The sequence below is a fragment of the Carcharodon carcharias genome, chromosome 19 (genome assembly GCF_017639515.1).
Source record: "Carcharodon carcharias isolate sCarCar2 chromosome 19, sCarCar2.pri, whole genome shotgun sequence".
Classification (NCBI taxonomy): domain Eukaryota; kingdom Metazoa; phylum Chordata; class Chondrichthyes; order Lamniformes; family Lamnidae; genus Carcharodon; species Carcharodon carcharias.
The window spans coordinates 34,734,200-34,757,922 of record NC_054485.1 but is presented as its reverse complement, the minus strand read 5'-3'; the positions used below and the strand labels follow the sequence as shown (position 1 = coordinate 34,757,922).

Below are 23,723 nucleotides of genomic sequence, written 5' to 3'. Positions count from 1 at the left end.
GGATGTCACAGTGCAACCATGGGACATTCTTTTGGGGGAGGACAAGCAGTCAGAGGTTGTGCTCCACATTGGGACCAATGACAGAGGTAGGAGAAGAGAAAGGTACTGAAAGAAGATTTTAAGGAGTTAGGAAGGGAATTAAAAAGCAGGATCTCAAGACTGGTAATCTCAGGGTTACTCCTAGTGCCACGTCCTAGTGCCATGTGCTTTTGTGCATAAGAATAGGAAGATTGAGTTCGACACATGGCTGGATAAATGGAGTAGGGGGGAGGCCTTTAGATTCCTAAGGCAGTGGGATCAGCTCTGGGGCATGTGGGACCTGTACAAGAAGGATGGTTACACCTTAACAGGATTGGAACTAATGTCCTCGCAGGGAGGTTGGCTAGTGCTGTTGGGGAGGGTTTAAACTAGATTGGCAGGGAGGTTGGGCACCTGAGGGGATATTCAGAGTGCAGAGGAGAAAAACTGGCAGTGGGAAGTAGTGAGGTATCAACTGACAACGAGGATATATCAGAGAGTAGTATCAAGGTAATTAGAATACTTGGAGAATTTTGTAGAATTAGAGTAGGCAAAAGTATGAGGTCAGATTAAAGGAGAAGTAAAAAAGTCTCATCAGGGCTAATATGCATGTATGTGATTGCACAGAGTGTGGTTAATAAGATTGGTGAACTGCAGGCACAGGTTGACAAATGGACTTACGATATTATTGCATAACAGAGACCTAGTTCAAAGAAGGGTAGGACTGGGTGTAAAATATTCCTGGGTACAAGCTGTTTTGCAGAGACATGAAAGGAAAAAAAGGGGAGAGAATGACAATATTGATTAAAGATGGCATTACAGTACTGGAGAGAGAGGATGTTCCAGAGGAGTCAAGGATGGAATCTCTCTGGCTGGAGGTGAGAAATGTAAAAGTGTAGTAAAGAGACCACTAACTATTGGAAGAGATGTGGAGATACAAATTTGCAAAGAAATTACGGAGACGTGCAAGAATTATAGGGTGTTCATAATGGAGCACTTCAATTATCCAAATATAGACTGGGATAGGAATAGAGACAAGAGAGGTGAGAGTTCCTGGAATGTGTCCAAGATAATTTTCTGCAGCAGTATGTTTCCAGTCCAACGAGAGGACACGCACTTTTGGACCTGGTTCTGGGGACTGGGTTAGCCCAAGTGGATCAAATGTCAATGGGAGAGACTCTAGGGGATAGTGACCATTGTATCATAAGGTTTAGGTTCATCATGGAAAAGGACAGGAAACAACCCAGAACAGGGTTAATTAATTAGGGGAAAGCCAACTTCAATGGGATGAGAATACATCTGAGTCGAGTGAGTTGGAATCAAATGTTGGCAGTGTTATGATCCCCAATTGAGATTATCTCTGGACAAGCCTGATCCCAGGGTGGAATCCAGCTTGATAGATCCTAACATTTGTTTGTTTGCTTAGATATGTGGAGCGTAGCTACTGAATAGAGTCACAGGAGTCTTTTAACAAAAGAAGAAAACATTTAGTAGACAAGAAAAGATTAACTATATTACAATATTCCTTCACCCAAATCTATACCTTAACAGATATATACAGATAAGGATGATAAGTTACAAAAGCTATCTTATACTTTAATGTTCACAGTAAATACTCAGTCCATGTAAACCAATAGGCACCCTGTGGTCAGACACACCACACTCTGAAACCAAGAGATAGATGCCATCTCAATCTGATGCTATGGAACTCTCCTCAGCTCTCCCCAGACCCTTGTCACACTGTGAGCCAACTGGTCTCACTGCAGTTCGTCTTTCACACGAGGGTTTCCAATCTCCGGCCTCCAAGAACTCGCTTTGGAATCTTCTCCCAAATGCTTTCTCTCAGACGCATTCCGCAAAGGTTCACCTCCAGGGTTTCGAATTCTCTTTCCGATGTTCCTCTTCCCTGGGTCATCACATGCATTAAAGCTGTCTTCTATGCACTCTCACTCACTCACTCAGCTGTCAACAGTACACTACTCCTTCACATGCCCATAGCAAAGAGTTATAGACTTTCAGTTGTCTCTTTGGATCTACTTCCCTCTTGCAACCTGTTCTAGCTTTAAACCTGCTTTCTGCAGCTTTTGTCTCTTTAAATCTGAAGCTTGGAGGCTTCACTTAACAGGGCCTTTTCCAGATTCCTGTCCTTCCTTGGATTAGAAGGTCTGCTTGGGACTCTCCCTGTTCCACTCCCCTGGATTTTTGAGATTTTTCTTTAGCTGAGGACTGGCTATCTGTCTGCCATTTCTCATAGCAGCTACTTTCAAAACAGCTTCCAAAATCAAACTGCTGTTTCTCTTCTGTGGGAGGGACCTGTCTCTCTGGACCCCTATTGCTAGGCAACAGCCCAATTCTGCTCTTGTTTGTTTAACTTAGCTTAGTCATAAAACTCGCATTAAAAATGCAAGTACCTTTTTAAAGTAAAACTAAAACTCAATTTGACCTTTCTTAACACACAGATACAGAAATACAAATCAAACTTAAACTTTAAAGCTAACACCTGCAAATACCATATAACTTACTTAAACTATCTCTATTTTGTAACAGCAGAAAAGACGGTGGTTGAACAATGCCTGCAATACTTTTTCTCTGAATGTGGCCCAATGTCAAGGTATATTCCCTTGAGAGGGAAGGGTAGGACGAATAAATCCAGAGTGCCCTGGATGACGAGAGGGAGAGGTAAAGAGGAAAAGAAAGAAGTGCGTGTACGACAGATGTCAGGTAGAAAATACAATGGTGAATCAGGCTGAATGTAGAAAACCAGAGGGGAAGTGAAGTAACTAATAAGAAAAACAAGGAGAGAGCATGAAAAGAGGCTGGCAGAAAACATCAAAGGGAATCCCAAGGTCTTCTATAACTATGTAAATAATAAAAGGCTAGTTAAAGAGTAGGGCCAGAAAGGGACAAAAAAAGGGGACTTGCGTGTGGAGGAAGGAGAAGTAGTGGAGGTGTTGAACGAGTACTTTGCATCTGTCTTTACAAAGGAAGAAGATGCTACCCAGGCTGAGGTGAGAGAGGAGGTAATTGGTACACTAGAAGAACTTGCAGTCGAGAGGAAGGAGGTGTTTCTATCTTAAAATAAATAAGGTACCAGGACCAAATGAGATGCATCCAAGAGTACTGAGTGAAGTGAGAGTGGAAATTGCAGAGGCTGTAGTGATAACCTCCAGTCTTCCTTAGACACAGGGTGAGGTGCCAGAGGACTGGAGAATTGTGAATGTTAAACGCTTTTTCAAAAATAGTTGCAAGGATAAAGCTGGCAACTGCAGACCAGTCAGTTTGACCTCAGTGGCAGGGAAATTTCTGGAAACTATTGTATGGTATAAAATCAATAGTCACTTAGACAAGTGCTGGATAATTAAGGAAAGCCAGCATGGATTCATTAAGGGGAAATCATGTTTAACTAACTTGCTGGAGTTTTTTGAGGAGGTAAACAGAGAATGTTGTTAAGGGAAACGCTGCTGATGTGGTGTGTATGGATTTTCCAAAGGCACTTGATACAGTGCCAAACAACAGACTTGTGAGCAAAATTCTAGCTCATGGAATAAAAGCAAGCATAGGATAAGAAATTGGCTAAGTGACAGGAAACAGATTAGTGATAAATCGTTGTTTTTCAGATTGGAGGTAGATTTGTAGTGGAGTTCCCCAGAGCTCATTGTTGGGACCCTTGCTCTTCCTGATATATATTAGTGACCTAGACTTTGGTGTACATGGCATGACTTCAAAATTTACAGATGATACAAAGACTGGAAATGTTGTCAACTGTGATGGGAATAGTCTTGAACTTTAAAAAGACGTAGATGTTGGTGGATTGGGCAGACAAGTGACAGATGAAGTTTAATGCTGAGAAGTGTGAGGTGATTCATTTTGGCAGAAAAAATATGCCGAGATAGTATAAAATAAAGGGAGAGCTCCTAAAGTAGGTGCAGGTACAGAGGGACCTTGGTGTATACGTACATGGGTCATTGAAGATGGCATGTTGACAGAGCAGTTAATAAAGCATATAGTATCTTAGGCTTTATTAATAGTGGCAATGAGTACAAGTGTAAGGAAGTCATGTTGAACTTGTATAAGACACTAGTCCAGCTTCATCTGGAGTACTGCATCCAGTACCGGGTGCCATACTTGAGCAGGGATATGAAGGCTTTGGAGAGAGTACAGACAAGATTCAAATGAATGATTCCAGCGATAAAGAACTAGTTGTGAGGATAGATTGGAGAGGTTAGGAGTCTTTTCCTTGGGAAAGGAAGGCTGAGAGGAGACTTGATAGAGGTATTCAAGACCTTGAGGGGTAATAACAGGGTAAATAGCGAGAAACTGTTGCCACTTGAGAACATGAAGAACTGGAGGGCACAGATTCAAAATAATTGGCAAAAGTAGTAAATGTGATGTGAAGAAAAAAATTTTCACCCAGCTGGTGGTTGAAGTCTGGAGCAAGCTACTTGAAAGGCTGGTGGAGTCAGATTCGATCGAGGTATTCAAAAAGGAATTGGATTGCTACCTGAAGCGAGAGAGTGTACAATGTTATGGTGATAAGGCAGGGGAGTGGGACTAGGTGGATTGCTCTTTCAGAGAGCCAGCACAGGCTCAATGGGCCAAATGGCTTCCTTCTGTTAAAATGCTTTGATACTATAATTATACTTTGTACCAGAATGGGCAAGTAAGGTAAATGTGCAAAAATGGGAAGAAACAAATAGGGAAAAATGAAAAGTGAAAGGAACTGTTGGTCAAGCCTCTAGGTTAGCTAAGTGAATGAAGCTTATTCAAAGACCTTTCCTTGGATCATCATCAGTTTGAATGTTATCAACATAGTCACAGCAAACCTGATTAAATATGATTCACCAGTACAATAAGAAACATAGGAGCAGGCAATTCGGTCCTTTGAGCCTGCTCCACCATTCAATAAAATTATAATTGATCTGGTTGTGGTCTCAACTGCCCTTTCCTGTCTGCACCCCCTGCCAATCCCCCTGCCTCTACCATTTGACTCCCTTGAATTTTAGCTATCAGCTTTTTTTTATTCTTTCATGGGATGTAGGCTTCGCTGGCTGGGCCAACATTTATTGCCCATCCCTAGCTGCCCTTGAGAAGGTGGTGGTGAGCTGCCTTCTTGAACCGCTGGAGTCCATGTGGTGTAGGTGCACCCACAATGCTGTTAGGAAGGGAGTTCCAGGATTTTGACCCAGCAACAGTGAAGGACGGCGATATATTTTCAAGTCAGTGGTGAGTGACTAGGAGGGGAACTTCCAGGCGGTGGTGTTCCCATCTATCTGCTGCCCTTGTCTTTCTAGATGGTACTGGTCATGGATTTCGAAGGTGCTGTCGAAGGAGCCTTGGTGAATTCCTGCAATGCCTCTTGTAGATGGTACACACTGCTGCTACTGTGCGTCAGTGGTGTAAGGAATGAATGTTTGTGGATGTGATGCCAGTCAAGCGGGGCTGCTTTGCCCTGGACAGTGTCAAGCTTCTTGAGTGTTGTGGGAGCTGCACTTATCCGGGCAAGTGGGGAGAATTTCATCACACTCCTGACTTGTGCCTTATAGATGGTAGATAGGCTTTGAGGGGGTCAGAAAGGGTTGCTCATCGCACAGTTCCCAGTCTTTGACCAGCTGTTGTAGCCACAGTATTTATATGGCTAGTCCAGTTCAGTTTCTGGTCAATGGTAACCCTCAGGATGTTGATAGTGGGGGATTCAATGATGGTAATGGCATTGAACATCAAGGGGCGATGGTTGGATTCTCTCTTGTTGGAGATGGTCATTGCCTGATGTTCGTGTGGCGCGAATGTTACTTGCCACTTGTCAGCCCAAACCTGGATATTGTCCAAGTCTTGCTGCATTTGGACATGGACTGCTTCAGTATCTGAGGAGTCGTAAATGGTGCTGAGCATTGTGTGAACATCCCCACTTCTGACCTTATGAGAGGAAGGTCATTAATGAAGCAGCTGAAGATGGTTGGGCCAAGGACACTACCCCGAGGAACTCCTGCGGTGATGTTCTGGAGCTGAGATGACTGATCTCCAACAATCACAACCATCTTCCTTTGTGCTAAGTATGACTCCAACTAGCAGAGAGTTTTCCCTCTGATTCCCATTGACTCCGGTTTTGGTAGGGCTCCTTGATGCCACACTCTGTCAAATGCAGCTTTGATGTCAAGGGCAGTCATTCTCCCCTCATCTCAGGAGTTCAGCTCTTTTGTCCATGTTTGAACCAGTGCTGTAATGAGATCAGGAGCTGAGTGGCCCTGGTGGAACCCAAACCGGGCATCAGTGAGCAGGTTATTGCTAAGCAAGTGCCCCTTGATAGCACTGTTGATGACCCCTTCCATTACTGACTATGGAGAGTAGAGTGATGGGGTGGTAATTGGCCGGATTGGATTTGTCCTGCTTTTTTGAGTACAGGACATACCTGGGCAATTTTCCACATAGCCGGATAGATGCCACTGTTGTAGCTGTACTGGAACAGCTTCACTTGGGGCATGGCAAGTTCTGGAGCACAAGTGTTCAGTACTATTGCCAGAATGTTGTCAGGGCCATAGCCTTTGCAGTATCCTTCAGCCATTTCTTGATATCATGTGGAGTGAATTGAATTGGCTGAAGACTGGCATCTGTGAGATGCCGGAGGAGGCCGAGATGGATCATCCACTCAGCACTTCTGACTGAAGATTGTAGCAAATGCTTTCGCCTTATCTTTTGTGCTGGGCTCCTCCATCATTGAGGATGGGGATATTTGGTGATAAAGTATTCAGCTTATCTCATTTCTAGGAAATACTTGTTGTAAAATTAAGCTTTGATCAATTTTACAACAGCTGGGCATAATATGTTATGTTTAAACCTATATCATTGTCAAAATTAGGATGGAAGTAATTCACTATTTTCAACTATACTATTACAATATGCACTTGTTCAGTGAGAAAAGTGGACAATGTCTGGTACTGAATATGTTTTGGCATAAATATGATGACTGAAATTTTAATTTCGGAACAAGGCAATTTTTTTAGCTGTTAAGTGCGGTTTTATTGGATGGCCTGAAAAGTACTAAAACTGCCAGTTTTGAAGCTCAAAGATTAGTTTGGTTGCTCTTAAACTCACTTGACTTGGTTGAGTTTTATCAAGTCAGTCAGACTATTTGTCAGGTCATCAAAAGCAAACTTCAACAGAAATTGACTTGTTGCACTCTATGCTAATGGAAAAACAGATGTAGTTAGTGCTTATGCAAAACACAATGTATCAAAGGTTGTGGCTGAAGAACTCATTGAAAAGTTCCCAGTATAAAGAAAGTAACTTGGGATATGAAATTGAATTACATCTAATATCCAGTCATTGTTTCATGAGAAGTTGTAGAGATCTCGTCATTATTGTCCAGGTAATGGAGATTTTCTGTACTAGAGTTACAGCATTTGGGGAAGGGGAGGACGGGATAATAGTTATTTCCAAACAAGTAATTTATTAAATTAAATAGCCAGTGGTTAAACTGTATGTCAGAAGTCACTAACATTCTTCTTTTGTTTTCAGTCTAAAATAATTACGGAGTACGAACAGCTCCAAAAGAAACAAGGAGCACTTATGGAGTTGCTAATTCAAACCACACAATCTGTGTATAAAATAGAATCTGAGACATCAAAAGATGTGATGACTTTGAAACAGACTCTGCGACAATATAAGGTAAATGACTGACCCCTCATTTCAAATTAGCTCACAAGTAAATAACACGCATGGAATACCAAAATATAATCACAACCAGAGGGACGTTCCAAAAAGTTTTAAATAAAATTTTAATTAATGGCATTGGGAGAGCTTAAGTTGCTTCCTCACAGATCATTTCCTGACTAAAATATCTTCCCACCAGAATGCCTCTGTTTCATGAAACAACAGTTCAAAACAGAGTAATGAGTTACAATGATCAGTAATTCATACCCATGATATAGATACCCAAAAATAGATGTTACCCTTTGGACACCTGAGGAAGCAGCTGGCACATTTTTCCTCCTACTTGCTTATTTTGTACGCAAATCATTGAACCCTCTGTCCTGGTCTAAGTTTCAAAGAAATATGGTTTAAACTTGGTTTATCCAAGCTGTGCAACTATTCTAAATTCCTTGAATGATATTTCTCAGCCGGAGTTATGCACACCCTGCAACTTAACATTGGCTTCATGAAGACCCAACTTGCACAATATTCTAACTAATGTCTTAAGTTATACAGAATTCAAGCACAGTTATTTGTTTTCTCATTGACCCCACGAGAAGCATCCTAGAACTTAATAAACCATGTTTCAAACAACTTTTTATTGATTGAATACTTTTGGTGAATTGCTGCTGGTTGGATTTGAATCATTCTTTTCCAATTTTTGTTAAAGGGCATTCATATTTCCAGCTCCAGTGTTTTTACTGTACAATTTTACTTTACAACATTAGGCACTGCTTGCAGACAGAAATGTATGTAATTATCACCCTCTGTAAAACCACTTTTTAATCCAGTTGGATAATTTGCACTAATTCCATGAGTTTCAACTGTCTTTGGAAGGTTCCTGTATGGATCTCTGTCAAACACCTGCTAAAATTCCAAGTAAACATGGATCCATTCTGCTAAATAAGTATCTTCAGAAAGTAGTAGAAGTTACAAACCTAGGCTTTATGACCTCTCTATTACTTAGCTATCCACAATGATAATGTCCTATGAAATGAGCAAATATTGTTTACCCATTATAGATAATAGCTTAACAAGTGTTATTGTCAGAAAGGGGTTAATTTAAATTGCACTAATTTCTCCTCTTGCCACCCGGTCGTAAACGAAAAGGTGTTTTGATTTGTTTCCCTCTTTATAAGCGGTGGTGTATTTCCCAACCCCTCAGTTTTGGTATGATCCAACTTCTATTAATAACCCCACAGAAAACTCGAGGTAGGATAAACTTAAAGGGTTAGTTTATTTGTAAACACTCAAAGTGCTGGAGGAGGTTTGCAATATTGCCTCCTTTGCATTCATACGGGCAAAGAGGGATAGAGAAAAGAAATAATTACAATGCTGAAATAACAAGGAAAATCAATATTGTTTTACGTGAGTTCCAGAGTCCAGAATCAAAGTCCGTTGAGGTATTCCTTCACGGAGGTCGTTTAGCTGAAAACCGATGTTAGAGAATTCACTTTTCCGGTGATGTTGATTTCACACGATGAGATAGGCATGCAGTGATGAATTGGCCTTGTCAGTGATGGTACACAGCTTCCAGCTGAAGCAGTGTGTATGGGGCCAGTTTCCAACCTGGACCAGAGGTCCTTGTCTGTTAGGCTGCTAGTTAAATGGTAAAAAGGCAGATTGAGAATTTGCAGTTCAGCAAAACAATATTACTGGTTCCAAATGCCAGAGGTCCATGTCACGTGACTCCTATTTCTCCGCATTGTCCTTGACAAGGGATGTGTATCCCTCATCTGGGTCCCTGAGATAGTTGAATGTCTCAACCATTAAGAATTTAAAGGAAGGTTACAGGACCCTTTATCTTAACAGACAAGCAGACTCCTATTGGCCAGCCTGGGTTATGAAATGCAGATGGTCTTTCTATAGCTCTTTTTGAATTTGGTCTTTGCAGCCCATAAGGTGGTGGTTGGGGGGGGAGGTGGGGTGGTTAGGTTTAGTCCTCACAATCCTTGTGACCTTTGAGGGGGGGGGGAGAATGCGGCCGTATGAAGGATAGGAGGTTAAGAAGTATGCATTCGTCCTTTCATTCATACCAGCTAGTCAGATACACAATTAGCAGGGGCAATGACAGTTCCCTGCTGCATTTTCCTTTTTCTGAGGTTTGAATCTGGGTTAGTGCATCAGCAAGGACATTGTCCTGTACTGGGATTTGGAATGTTTAGGTGACCTGGGAAGATTCCGATCTCTGCTTATGGGGAAGGGTATTTGGGCTAGAGTTCTGAATTTCCTCTGTTGGGGATCAGGCATTAGCAAAGCCATTGGTTTCAGAACTCCTCCTGGCCAACTTCTGATTAAGCGTTCTCTTAAAGGGTCTGAGATAAAACAGGGTGGTTAACACTCAGGGTGAGTGATTGTCAAGCTGCTCTGGGCTATCTGCAGGGAATGCCAGGTATCTCACTCTGCGAGTGCCAGGGCTGAGCTGCTCTTGTCCAGCTTAGCTGCTCCCTGCCCACCTTGGTAACTTGTGGGCCCAGCTGTTCAAACCAAGGGATGGTGGCTAGGAGGATTATCAGGAGATTGGATTTATTAAAGGGACTTTGGCCTCTTTAGGAGATCCCAGTTCAGTGTCCAGCTCGGGCACTAGCACAACCAGGGGTTCCAGTTTCTGTTTCTAGATGCTTTAGCAGCAGGCAGGTAATCTGCTCCTGAACTTGGGACAGCCTTTCTGGGCCCAGAACTTGGGAAGATTGGCCCCCTGGAAGGGGCCTCTCCCATACCCATACCAGGTAGGGTTACAGTGCTGTAGCCTGTAAGTTTGTTATGGATCATTTTAAATGCAGTGGGCAATCCTATCAGGTGCCTTGCGATTCTGCATTAAGGTAGGTGGGTAAGGGATCTGATCCAGTTGGGATCCCTCTGCTGGTCAGTGTCTTTTGGAACATGGCTGCCCTCTGCTGGATGGTCAACTCTCACTACCTCCTGGTGGCTTTTCAACTAAGTGAGACATCACTCTCACTCTTTCTGGGCCAATTTGGGAACTTTCCTCGTCCCTATTTAAATTGACCATAAAGCTGCTGGCCAGACCAATCAGTGGCTTCTCAGCCAGTGCTTTGGGATTAGGAGGGTGCTCTCCTAATTTGTTTCATGTCCCCTGGAACACCGATACCCTCAAGTGAAGTTGCAGCTCCAGCTACATGCCCTTGTGGCTTTTTGACTGGGGGAGACATCTCAACCCCTATCTGCTCATCAGCCTGAGAACCCCCTTTGTCCCTATTTAATATCGGAAAGAAGGTTTTTGCCAGCCATACTTGCGATAATTTTTTAACCTTTGTCTTTACTGGTTTAATAGCTTCGTAGTCTTTGACTACTTGTGGCATCTCCCCCACTATCTCTTTCGCTGCCCTAGGACTTTTCTGGTCCCTGTTTAGTTTGGGGATATTCTGTGTGGCTGTTTCCACTTACTTTATTGGCCAGGCTTCAGCCTTGCTACATTCGAGCAGCCCTTACTCAATCTTTATGGGTGCTATTTCACCCTTTTGGGCTTCTGGACCTTCCCCAGCTTTCTGCTCTGCTGCAGATTTCATCTGGCTGACGTGGACCTCTTTTCTTTCGCTGCCTAACACCTTATTACCAGCCAAATTGATTCCTGTTCACAGAATCTTTACAGTACAGAAGGGGGCCCCTGAAAGAGCATTCCACCTAGTCCCACTCCCCTGCCTTATCCCCAAAACCATGCACATTATTTCTTTTCAGGTAGCAGTCCAATACCCTTTTGAATACCTGGATCGAACCTGCCTCCACCACCTTTCAAAAGTTCGTTCCAGACTCCAACCACCCTCTGGATGAAAAAATTTTCCTCACGCCACATTTACTCCTTTTGCCAATTATTTTAAATCTGTGCCCTCTAGTTCTTGATGCTCTTTTGAGTGGGAACAGTTTCTCACTATTTACTCTGTCCATACCACTCAGGATCACGAATACCCCTAAACTTCCCTTTCTCTTTCCTTAAATTCTAGCTGTATTCTGAGCTTTCCCAGCTTGAATTTGACTAGGGGAGGGGATTTAGCGTCATGGTTGAGCTCTACATCTAATTGCTGTATCGGTAATGTGAAATCCAAGCAACTGGGCCAGTTCACTTCTTTTCACTTTACTGGGCAATTTTAACTGTACTTCACTTAGCTATAGCTTTCAGGTGCCCTGTGCTAAGGGCCAATAATGTTTCACTGTTCAGGTTTCTTTGCTTGATCCACATCTGAGCATCAAAGTTGTCATTTTCTTAATGTTGGGGAAAAGGAATTTGCTGTGGTAAGTTAATTTGTGTTTTAAAATTTGGTCCAGCTACCGATGTTTTTTCCCCATTTGGCTTCCAATTGGATCTTTTATATCAGTTTGGCTCTTGTGTAAACTTGGACTCTGGTTAAATTCCAGTGGGTGATCCCAAATTTGAGGCTCCAATTTCTGTTAGGACAGGAGGGGCGTTAATTTAAACAACATTAATTTCTCCTCTCACCTCCTGCCTGTAAACAAAAGGTGTTTTGATTTGTTTCCCTCTTTATAAGAAGTGGCGTACTTCCAAACCCCTTGCTTTTGGTGTGATCCAGTTTCCCTGTTAGTAGCCCCACAGTATACTTGAGATAGGATGAACTCAAAGGGTTAGTTGATTTGCGCACACTCAAAATGCAGGAGGAGGGTTGCAATGTTGCCTCCTTTGCATTCATACAGTGAAAGAGAGATAGAGAAAAGAGAGATTTACAGTGCAGAGACCAGAGAAAAAAGCAACATTGTTTCACTTGGACTCCAGAATCCAGAATCAAAGTTCAATGAGGTATTCCTTCACTGAGATTGGTGAGCTGAAAACCAATGCTGGAGAACTCACACTTCCGTAGTGTTGACAAACACAGTGAAAGGCATGCAGAGATGAATCAGTCTTATAGGCAAAGGTACACAATTTTCAGCTGAAGCAGTGTAGATGGGGGCCAGGTGTCCAACCTGGGCCAGAGCTCCTTTTCTGTGAGGCTGCTAGTTAGATGGTAAAAAGGCAGATTCAAACTTTGCATTTCAGCAAGACAACATTACTGGTTCCATAAGCCAGAGGCCCATGTCGCATGACTCCCATCTCACCGCACTGTCTTTGACCAAGGATGTGTATTCCTCATCTGGGCCCCTGAGATTGTTGAATGTCTTAACCATTAAGAATTGAAAGGAAGGTTGCGAGACCCTTTATCTTAGCAGGCAAACAGACTCCTGTTGGCCCACCTGGGTTATGAAATCTCTTTGAATTTGGTCTGTGCAGCCCACTGTGGTGTCATTAGTGGCTCTTCACAGATAATGGGTTTCTCCAATACTGCCAGGTAGCATCTTTTGTTTGGGGTCACAGATAGACCTAGATTCAGCAATAAGAACATAAAAAATAGGAGCAGGATAGGACATTCGGCCCCTCAAGCCTGCTCCGCCATTCAGTTAAGGTCATGGTTGATCTGCCCCAGGCTTCAACTCCTCTTTCGTGCCAGCTCCTCATAACCCTCAACTCCCTGATATTTCAAAAATCTATCTACCTCCCCTTTAAATATTTTCAGTGATCCAGCCTCCACAACTCTCTGGGGTAGAGAATTCCAGGCATTCAATACTCTGAGAGAAGAAATTCTTTCGCATCTTAGCTTTAAATGAGAGTTCCCTTATTCTGTAACTATGTCCCTTAGTTCGAGATTCCCCCACTAGTGGAAACATCTTCTCAACATCTACCCTGTCAAGAATCCTCAGAATCTTGTACGTTTCAATAAGATCACCCTTCATTTGCCTAAACTCTAATGAATAAAGGCCTAACCTGTTTGGCCGTTCTTGGTAAGTCAACCCCTTCATCCCAGGAATCAGCCAAGTGAATCTCTTTTGAACTGCCTTCAATGCCAGTATACCTTTTCTTAAATACGGGGACCAAAACTGTACGCTATACTCTAGGTACAACACCCTGTATAGTTGTAACAATACTTCACTACTTTTAAACTCCAATCCCCTAGCAATACAGGGCAAAATTCCATTTGCCGCCTTAATTACTTGCTACACCTGCATGCTAACTTTGTGTTTCATGCACAACACCCAGATCCCTCTCTGCTGCACTTTTTTTTGGAGTATCTCTCTATTTAAATAATAGCCTGCCTTTTGATTTTTCCTACCAAAATGCAAACTTCACACTTTCCTACATTAAACCCCATCTATCAAGTTTTTGCCCACTCACTCAATCCATCTATATCCCTTTGCAGATTCCTTATGTCCTCATCGCAACATGCCCTCCCATCTATTTTAGTATCGTCAGCAAATTTAGATACATTACACTCTGCCCCTCCTCCAAGTCATTAATATAAATAGTAAATAATTGAGGCTCTAGGACTGATCCTTGTGGCACTTCACTAGTTACACCTTTCCAACCTGAAAAAGACCCATTAATCCCAACTCTGTGCATTCTGGGTGTTAACCAATCCTCAATCCATGCTAATACATTACCCCCAATACCGTGAGCTCCTTTATTGTGCAATGACCTTTTATGTGGTACCTTATCGAATGCCTCTGGAAATCCTAATATACTACATCTTACCAGTTCCTCTTTTATCAACTCTGCTTGTTATATCCTCAAAGACTGTAACAAATTTGTCAATTTTTCTTTCACAAAACCATGTTGACTCTGTCTGATTGGGTTAAGCTTTTCTAAATGTCCTGCTATTTCTCCCTTAATAATGGACCCTAGCATTTTCCCAACAACAAATGTTAGGCTGACTAGTTTCCTGCTTTTTGTCTCCCAACCTTCTTGAACAGAGGTGTCATGTTAACGGTTTTCCAATCCGCTAGGATCCTCCCAGAACCCAGTGAGTGCTGGAATGTTTCGACTGATGCCTCCACTATCCCTGCAGCCACTTCCTTTAAAACCTTTGGATGCAGGCCACCAGGCCTTGGCAACTTGTCTGCCTTTAGTCCCATTAGTTTGCCAAATACTTTGTCCCTTGTGATAGAGATTGTTACAAGATCTTCCTCCCATTAGCTCCTTGCCTATCTGATATCTTTGGAATGTTTACTGTGTTCGCCATCGTCAAGACTGATGTAAAATATTGGTTTAAATTATGTGCCATTTCCCTGTTTCCTGTTATCAGTTCTCCAGTTGCATCCTCCAAGGGTCCCACACTCACTTTGGCTACTCACTTTCCTTTTATATACCCGTAGAAGCCCTTGTGGTTTGTTTTTACATTTCTTGCCAATTTACTTTCATAAACAATTTTCTCCCTCTTTATTAGCTTTTTAGTCATCCACAGGTGGTTCCTAAAAAAAATTCCCAATCCTCTGGCCTACCAGTAGTTTTCACCACTTTGTATGCCTTAGTTTTTGTTTGGATACTCTCCTTGACCACCTTTGTTAACCACGGGTGGTTAAAGAAGAGTCCTTCTTTTTGACCAGGATAAATTTTTGCTGAGCATTATGAAAAACTACTTAAATGTCTGCCACTGCTCATCCACTGACCTTCCCCTTAATCTATTTTCCCAGCCCACTTTGGACAACACTTCCTTCATACCTCTGTAATTGCCCTTATTTAAATTGAGGACACTGGTTTGAGACCTGAGTTGCTCACTCTCAAACTAAATTTGAAATTCTGCCATGTTGTGATTGCTACACCCTAGAGGATCCTTAACTACGAGATCTCTTATTAATCCTACATTTTAGTTCTTTGTCCAGCTTGAAGATTTTAGAGATAGCAATGAGCATTTCTCTATATATTTTATATTTAAAAAAAAATATGCAGGGTGAGGTCCTAATCACTCATATTTAAATTGTCCTAAAACTTTTCTCTGAAGTCTTTGGATGGGCTAGATTGATCAGTAACCCATCAATTTTTTTACATTTGCAAGGCTAGTTTCCAAAGTTTTACACATTCATGTTTTATTTTTGGCACTGGCCCTGAATATAACTGGTCCTGTTAACTATACAAATAACATTCGCTTCTAAGTTAGTTAAGTCCTGATGCACTGTTAAATACTAAATTTTAAAGTAGAACATTTCCTACTATCTGTCCTGTGTGTATGTTGTGTTGATAAGCACTCAATTCCATTTCAACCTCCCATTTGTTTGTCCACATTAGCTGTTATGGTTTCCACTGAAACTCAATACAATTTGCAGGCAGTCATGGGTTTGAACATGCAATGATGCTTTGAATTTTAGAGGAAGCCGGAGTTCCCAACAAAGCAAGCTACATCAACTTATTGGCATATCACCTACCTGAGGGATTACATATTGAGTCATTGTGATAGAAATTGGTAAAGTATTGTTCTTCTGCTTGACAGCCCTTCTCAATAAGTTTTAAAGACAACCAAACTAAGAATCTTTGACATATTATTGTTAATTTCATCCTGGGTGATATTAGTGCATCAAAGTGATTTAGCTTTGGAATTGCCTTGCTACTTTCCTAATGGAAATGCAAGGTTTTCAATTAGGTGTCTAAAGTATTTTCTTCAATTCTAATATATAGATGATGCTATTGCACTTGAATTCAAATGCATATTAATTTGTGTTCTCTCCCTCTCTCTCTCTCTTTTCAGGAACTGAAACAATCACTGTCACACACTAAAGCAGATATTGATGATGCAGCTTTTGATATTCAGTTCTTTATTTCTGAACGTGCCCAAGACCTAACCCCTCAACAAAGCAGGCAGTTGCTTAAACTATTAAATGAGCTACAGAGATCATTCAGGGAAATTTCTGAAAAAGTAGTGGCACGGGCAGAAGCATTAGATCTTCACCTTCAGGATAAAGAGTCTGTGGAATCCAAGAAGGTTTGCACCTGTCAGCAACTAACTTTAAATATATAAAAATATATACTTTTTAAACCTTAGAAAATACTTGCACTGTTTTTTGTAGCATATATTAAAATATTAACCTGGCTATAGACAAGAAAGTGAGAAATTATTTACAAACTACAAATATTCCAAGTTTAACCAGGGGAAAGCAACTTTTTATGTGGTTTTTGATTTGAATCAACCACAATGCTAATTGTTCTACCTGAAAACCTTGTTGCGTATTACCTAAAATTACTGCAGTATAATGTTATGTTTATATACATTAGTTTCCAACTGTGAATATTAAAATGAAAACAATTAATATGAATGATGACAAACTCAGTTTTTGGCTGGTGAAAACTCTGTGATGCTGTTTAATCTTGTTGAACATTAAGGCATACCCAGTTTGTACAATTCAGACCTAAGTAGCTAAAGAACTGAGCAGGGACTCTAGCACTTAAAACAGTTTCCTGTGCATTCTCTTTACTGTCAAAATGCCCTGACACTGAAGACATAACTTGATTAGTACAATAATGGGACTAAATTAAAAAGTAAATACATTGGGATCTGTTAGGTAATTAGAAAACATTTAGCTAAACATAGTTGAGCACTTGATTTATCAAAATTAACTGGCAGTCCACCCTGAGGAACTGGTTTTAATGAGGTTTGATGTAAAATGGCACAACCGGAGTATTGAAAGAATAGCAAGAGATTTGAGCCTATGGAGCAGAAGCATAACCATGAAGTAATTTACTGCAACCAGGATTTATAGTAAAGCAACCCAGAAATCTTTAGACTGGTTTAAATCAGGCTGTAGTTGGAGATGTCAGATAGAACTATATTGTGTAGGCACAGTATTTCATTAGGTTGTGTAGATTATTCTTGTTCAGCTGCAATGCTATCAGTAACCCTCTAACCAATGTTCATTGTGTCAATCTTGTAACCTGTTTTGCCTTGCTTTTTCCAGATACTTTTGTTCCATAACTCGTCCTGGCTCACATTATAATGAAGATAATGCTTTGTAGTGGATCTGAAAATGGTCATTCAAGTGTTAACTGTGTGGTTTTTAACTGCAAGACCACATGCTTACATTTCCTGTCATTGCCATTCAATAACAACTGATTCTGCACTGCTTCTAAAATGTATTTTTGTGAAATCTCTACACTATGGCTTGGGATATATTCCTTGTATTTGTGTGACACATCCTGCTCAATTTTACTAATGCTATGGTTGCTAAAGTGTGCACAAGCTCTGTAAAAATATATTGGTTCAACCGAATGTTCTTTGCAGATTTCTGAATGTGTAGTGTAAGTGCCTTTAGATCCAGATTCCATAACGCATAGAATTCTAATTGGCAATTAAACCCACTCAATTTTCTTACTGTACAAACATGTAACATTTAACTTGAATCCACCTATTTGCACAAGCTTTGTATTACAGAATGCAGACTTGTTACCTTTCAACCACAGTTTTTAAATGCCTGTTTTTTCACATTTAAATATTACTATTGTTATTTCTAATTACATGGATTCGCATCTGCAGCTGTTGTAGACTTTCCAGTACATTTTAGTTGATTAGAAGTAGGCCATTTATTCAGTAGATGTGTGTAACAGTCCTCCTTGGACATCATCAAGCAATATAAATAGTTTGTTTATGCTTCTGCATCAAAAATCTGCACAGATCTGCTCTGTTCTCCTATCCAGAAATATTCTATAGACGGTGTAAAGTTTTATTTCAAAACAAATGTTCTTAGAATTAGCAGCACAATTAATGGGAAATGGAAACTGGGCATATATGTGTTTGTCTCCTTGCAGGCACAGCAAGAGCAACAAGAGGAATGTAAGCAGAAACTGGATGAGCTCAGTACATGGCTGGCTCAGACAGCTGGCAGAGTAGCCAATCACCAGGTGGCAGTCGGTGAGAGTGATCTGCCTTCTCTTCATCAGCAACAGTGTGTAATTCAGGTAATTCAGCAAGTTTACAGTAAAAAAGCATCTTTGTTATTTGCCCACCTATCTGCTTTTCAGTTGAGTCATCAGATTTAAAATGCTGTATTCAAAATGCAAAAGCAAAACTAGATCCTCTAGCTCATTGAAAGCAAAAGTGTATCGTTCAGTTTCCTAAATTTTGCTGAGAAATAACTTTTAATATAACGGAAGTTATGGATGAGATAACCAAGACATTGAATTTTACCAAGTGGTGGGGTGTTCGGTAAAATATCACGGAGCCGCACCTAATGTGATTCCTGTAATTAGAAGTGCGGATAGAACAAGTTCAGGGAACTACAGACCAATTTGGAAAGATACTGGAATCCTTACTCAAAGATGCAATAGGAAAACATTTAGAAACTCAAAATGTAATGGATTTCAAAATGGAAACTCGGGGCAAACCTTATTGAATTAATTGAAGAAGCAACAGAAAGAGTAGAAGCAAGTAATGTAGTCGTTATAATGTATTTGGACTTTCAAAAGGCCTTTAATAAGGTGCGGCATAGATGAATCATGACTAAGGTCAGAACATGTAGAGACAGGGAACAAGCAGCCACATGGATAGTGAGCTGGCTACATAACAAAAAGCAGATAGGAGTTAAAGGTGGTTACTCCAACTGTCAAAGGTGGAAAGTGATGATCTACATGAATTGATGCTGGGGTCACTCTTCACTATTTCTATCACTGTATAAAAAAAAAATTACTCTGGAATCAGAAGTACGATTTCAAAATTGGCAGGTAACATCAAATTGGGGCTGTGGTTAATGCAGAGGAGGACTGTGAAAAAATGCAATGACATTAATAAACTTGTAGAATGAGCTTGTAATTGACAAATGAATTTCAATATAGACAAGTGTGAGTTGGTACATTTTGGAAGAAAGAATAAGGAAGCCACATACTCCTTGGAAAATAAGTGTCTAAATGATGTAGAGGTAGAAAAAGATCTGTGGGGAGGTGGTGGGCACAGATACTCATCGGTAAAACTAACAAAGCAGGTTAATAAGGCCTTAAAATAGCCAGCGAAACGCTGGAGTTCATTTCAATTGAAAAGCCTAGGAGCTTTGTTAAAATTGTATAGAATCATGGTTAGACCACAGTGGAGTACAGTTAACAGTTCTGGACAACCTATAAAAAGTATATAAAGATGGTGCAAAAAAGATTTACTAAAATTATACCAGAAGTGATAGGTTATACTTATCGGGAAAGATTGAGCAGAAAGATTTTCTCTCGGAAAGAAAAGACTGAGGAGTAGTCTGATGAAGTCTTTAAGATTGAATGGTTTGATAGGGTAGGTGTTTTTTTTTGAAGTGGCAACATATATAGATTAGGTGTTTCCCTTTGTGGGTGAAATCAGAGCTAGGGTTCATAAATATAAGAGATTTATTACAAAATCCAACAGGAAATTAGGAAGAAACCTCTTTACCTAGGGAATAGTTAGAAACATCAGGAGTGGTTGTGGTGATTAGCATTAATGCGTTTAAGCCGAAGCTAGATAAATACATGACGGAGAAACTAGACCTGTTAATGCAACTGATGTTACAATATATTTTCTACTAAAAGAGAATTCCATTTTAAATTGTGTTACCATTAGGATTTTGAACTCACCATTCTCTTTTAGTGGCTTTAAAGTTATAATGGCACTGAAGGAATCCATTTGGCTGATCAAGCCCATGCTGCCCTTCGCTCTTACAAACCAGATGCTGTACTTTACATAGTTTGCGCTTGCAAAAAATATTTGATCTGTGGCTATTAGTCCAGTTGCAAGTGCCCTCTGTATGCTGGATTTTTCTTTTACAATAGATATGTATTATTTTTTCAATTTACTTGGTACGACAGAACAACAAACACATGAGAGCATTTATCAGACAAAAGTGACTACATTAGTTATTTACAAATGAAAGCACAGAGAAGCAGCAAAACTGTTTTGGCTATTCCACAACAGTAAAATAATCCTATATGTCCTTTGCTATATTTACATGGCATTTAATTAATTATCCTTTTAACTCTTCAGATGAAGTAAAGATAATCTTACAGCACAAAATTCCTCAATAAACTTTTGTTCAATAATACCTATTTTTACAGTCTTCCTAAATAACTTTTGAGGTGAACCATCTGTTTTAGTATCACTAAAACTCTGCTTTAAAAATGTATTCTTCTCTTGATCTCCAATTTGATCAAATTTAATGAAATCCATTATCATTACCGTGCCATTGAGACAATAAACGGAGGCATATATTCCACCTCAAAACTGCATGTGACAGCTGGCTAGCTATCTTAAATCCGTAATAGCAACAATGAATTACCTTTGTGTTCAGAATTCCCATCTGGATCCATTCTGTATTTATTGCTATTGTTATTGAGATAAACATCAGTCATTTGCAGACTATCCAGTAGTAAGAGTTGGATAACATAAGTAATGAATCATTGATGGCTTTGTGGAATTCAGTGGATTGTATTGTCGTAACATCACAACAGACGTTTCATGAGAGCCATTTCTTGTACTAGAGACTAGTGATTTAGATTCAGTAATTAACAGAACTTTGTATCCCAGCACTATATAAATCTTAATCCAGAGTGGAATCCACTCTGGAAACAGAAAACTTAGAACTAAAACTTGTCTGAGGAGAAAACAAAATGGCAGAATCTGAGATTTTTCAAGAGTATCTGTGTGAAAACTTTCACAGACCAGTATGAAGTTACCAAGTGACCAGAATATCTAATTACAGTATGAGAAATTTAGATCAGTGAAACCCATTGTAAATCTGGGAATCAACATTTATAATGGAGAAAAAAACTGACACAGTGTACCTAAAACATGATCTAGGAAGTCAGGCGATGCAGGCAGGAATATATTGATAGATATATGGATGTTTTATATGTCTTTTTGTGCAGAGATGCTATTATATTGATTTTGGTGCTATGTTCCCTTTAGGCATTGCAAGAAGACATGCAGTCACATGCTGCTGCTGTAGAGGATGTGACCAAAGCTACAGAACGTTTTTTGGAGGATAATCAGGGGAAGCTAGATTCTGATGAACTGGCAACAGTTGAAACAAAACTGCTGGAAGTAAAGGTTCAGCACCAAGTGTTGTGTCAAAGTGCTGAGACACTTCAGAAACAAATAGACAGTGCCTTAACAAAAGCTGTTCAGCAGGAAACTGAAAAGGTAATACACAGGACCAAATCTGCAGAAGTGCTGAAAATCACTATTGATAGGCTGCTACAAATACCAATCTTACACTGGAGAATAATACTCAGACAGATACCAGCAGCAAAGAATGCAAATATGGTAGCAGCATTTTAATAATCATGTCCTTGCTGTTTCCTAGCTTTTACAGCTACATGAAAATTGACAATTTGATAATGGAAATACCAAGCCTAGAAATAGTAATTTTAGGATTATGAGCAACTGGTCTGTATCAACATACTCTGGATTAGAACATGAGTTTTTTTATTATCATTTTTGTTCTAAAACATTTAAGTATTAAATGTAGCAAAGTTTTGACAAGTAACATATCTTTCATCAAAACTTCATTGCATCCTCAAATTAACTTAAAAATGTAATTATTATAGGCAAAAACAGTTGAGGAATTTGAAGAAAACAAAGTTAAAATAGATGGTCTTTTGGAGTGGCTTTCAGCCATGGGACAGGAGGCAGCATCGTGTTCTCATCATGTACTGCTTCAGGAGGAACTGAACTTAAAGCATGAAGATGATGAATTAGATGCATTAAAAAATGATTTACAACTGCAAGGCCAGATTGATGTAATGAATACTATGGCTGAGATGGGTGTAAGTCTGAGCCAGCAGCAACAGGCATTAAAGGTATGAATACTTCTGTCTGTTTCAGTCTTGTGCACTGTTTAAACAATTGCAGTAACAAACAACAAATCACTGCTATTTTATTATTTTGACCCTTCATATCAAAACAGGAAGAAATGAGAAAATTGGGGTTGTGTGTGTGTGTATGTTATATATCTACATATACATGCAAAAATCTTGCTTAAAGAGAATAATTCTGTACATTGACTCCTTGTATCCAAGCATATAATGTTGTTAAACACCTAAGAGGAACTTATAACAAGAATAAAATAAAATCTGGAATAACACAAACAGCATCTGTGTTTCCAGAATTTTCTGTTTTTGTGTTTCAGATTTCCATCATCTGCAATATTTTGCTTGTTACTTGTTAATTTATTACCACTCCTCTTCCAGGTACACCAACTGTGAAGTTCTATTCCCCTCCAACACAATTTTCCTTTGTCCTTTTAACTTGTTCACATTTATTGCGGTCCCCTTCCCTTCCTGTTAGGTTCTAATCACACGTGAGTTTTTATAGAATATTTTGAATGCTTCAAACTGAATTTTTGGGCCCTCGGGAGGCAAGCCAGCCTGCCAGTTTCCTGACCCCATTACTGAGGCTGATGCTGAATCAGGGGCTGGGAAGACCACCTGCCCCACAGGCAGGCAGTTAGACCTATTAAGAACCTTGCTAACCAGGGATTAAAGAGGCTGACTAAGATTTTCCAATCTGACCCCAGTTTCCCAATGTGAAGGACAGGCAGTTCAACTGCCTGCAGCCAGGCTACCAACACAGGCTGGGTTGCCAATGCTGCAGGCAGGCCTATCTCCCTGCTTGGGTCCAGATGCAGCCAAAGGCCGTGTGCACAGGGACCTCTCCCCACCTCCCCAGTGCTACAAATTTTACACAATAATCTTCCATGGGTTTTTACAGTTGATATACTGTAAAATCCAATACACAAGTCAGGCTTTTACATAGGTTTAAAAATTTCCAAACCTTTGGAGGGGACATTTGAAAGGAAAATTAATCTTTCACTGCCCTGGGCTTTAATTTTATTCATGAGCGACTGCTTCATTGTACACACATTGATGCTCTATGCACAGCTGATTCCCTGTCTTTTGGTGTGGTGTCACTTCAAATAAGTGCTTTTAAAGACAAGAGAATGAAATAAAAAGATCAGACATTAAACACTCAGAAGTCAATCTTATTTATTTTTGAATATGGTAGCCAGTACATTACCAGAGAAAATTAAATTTCCAAATGCAAAGAGATGACTCTGATATTTTGGACTTTTAATGAGAGGTACTTTATCAGCTCTAATAAAAAGACTGAAACTGAAGGTTGCTTATTTGGTAAGGAATCATGGACAAACTTTAGTATGAGAGCTGATTTTATGTAGGTAGTCATTATTTATACATTTTATTGTAGTAGGACATGAACTCTCAACATGGTTCCTTGAAACTAAATAACACC

General features: G+C 40.1%; 1 protein-coding gene across 4 annotated transcripts in view; it reads left to right on the top strand.

The window, feature by feature from the left end:
* Positions 1–23,723, top strand: part of macf1a (microtubule actin crosslinking factor 1a) — a 651,250-nt gene that overhangs the window by 430,478 nt on the left and 197,049 nt on the right. For 3 of the 4 annotated variants that reach the window (XM_041213072.1, XM_041213071.1, XM_041213070.1), the window contains 5 exons: positions 7,531–7,680; positions 16,224–16,457; positions 18,275–18,424; positions 21,381–21,614; positions 22,022–22,273. In XM_041213072.1, coding sequence (XP_041069006.1) covers positions 7,531–7,680; positions 16,224–16,457; positions 18,275–18,424; positions 21,381–21,614; positions 22,022–22,273 — 1,020 coding nt within the window. The remainder of the gene's footprint in view (positions 1–7,530; positions 7,681–16,223; positions 16,458–18,274; positions 18,425–21,380; positions 21,615–22,021; positions 22,274–23,723) is intronic. The other variant, XM_041213073.1, reaches the window with a different exon arrangement.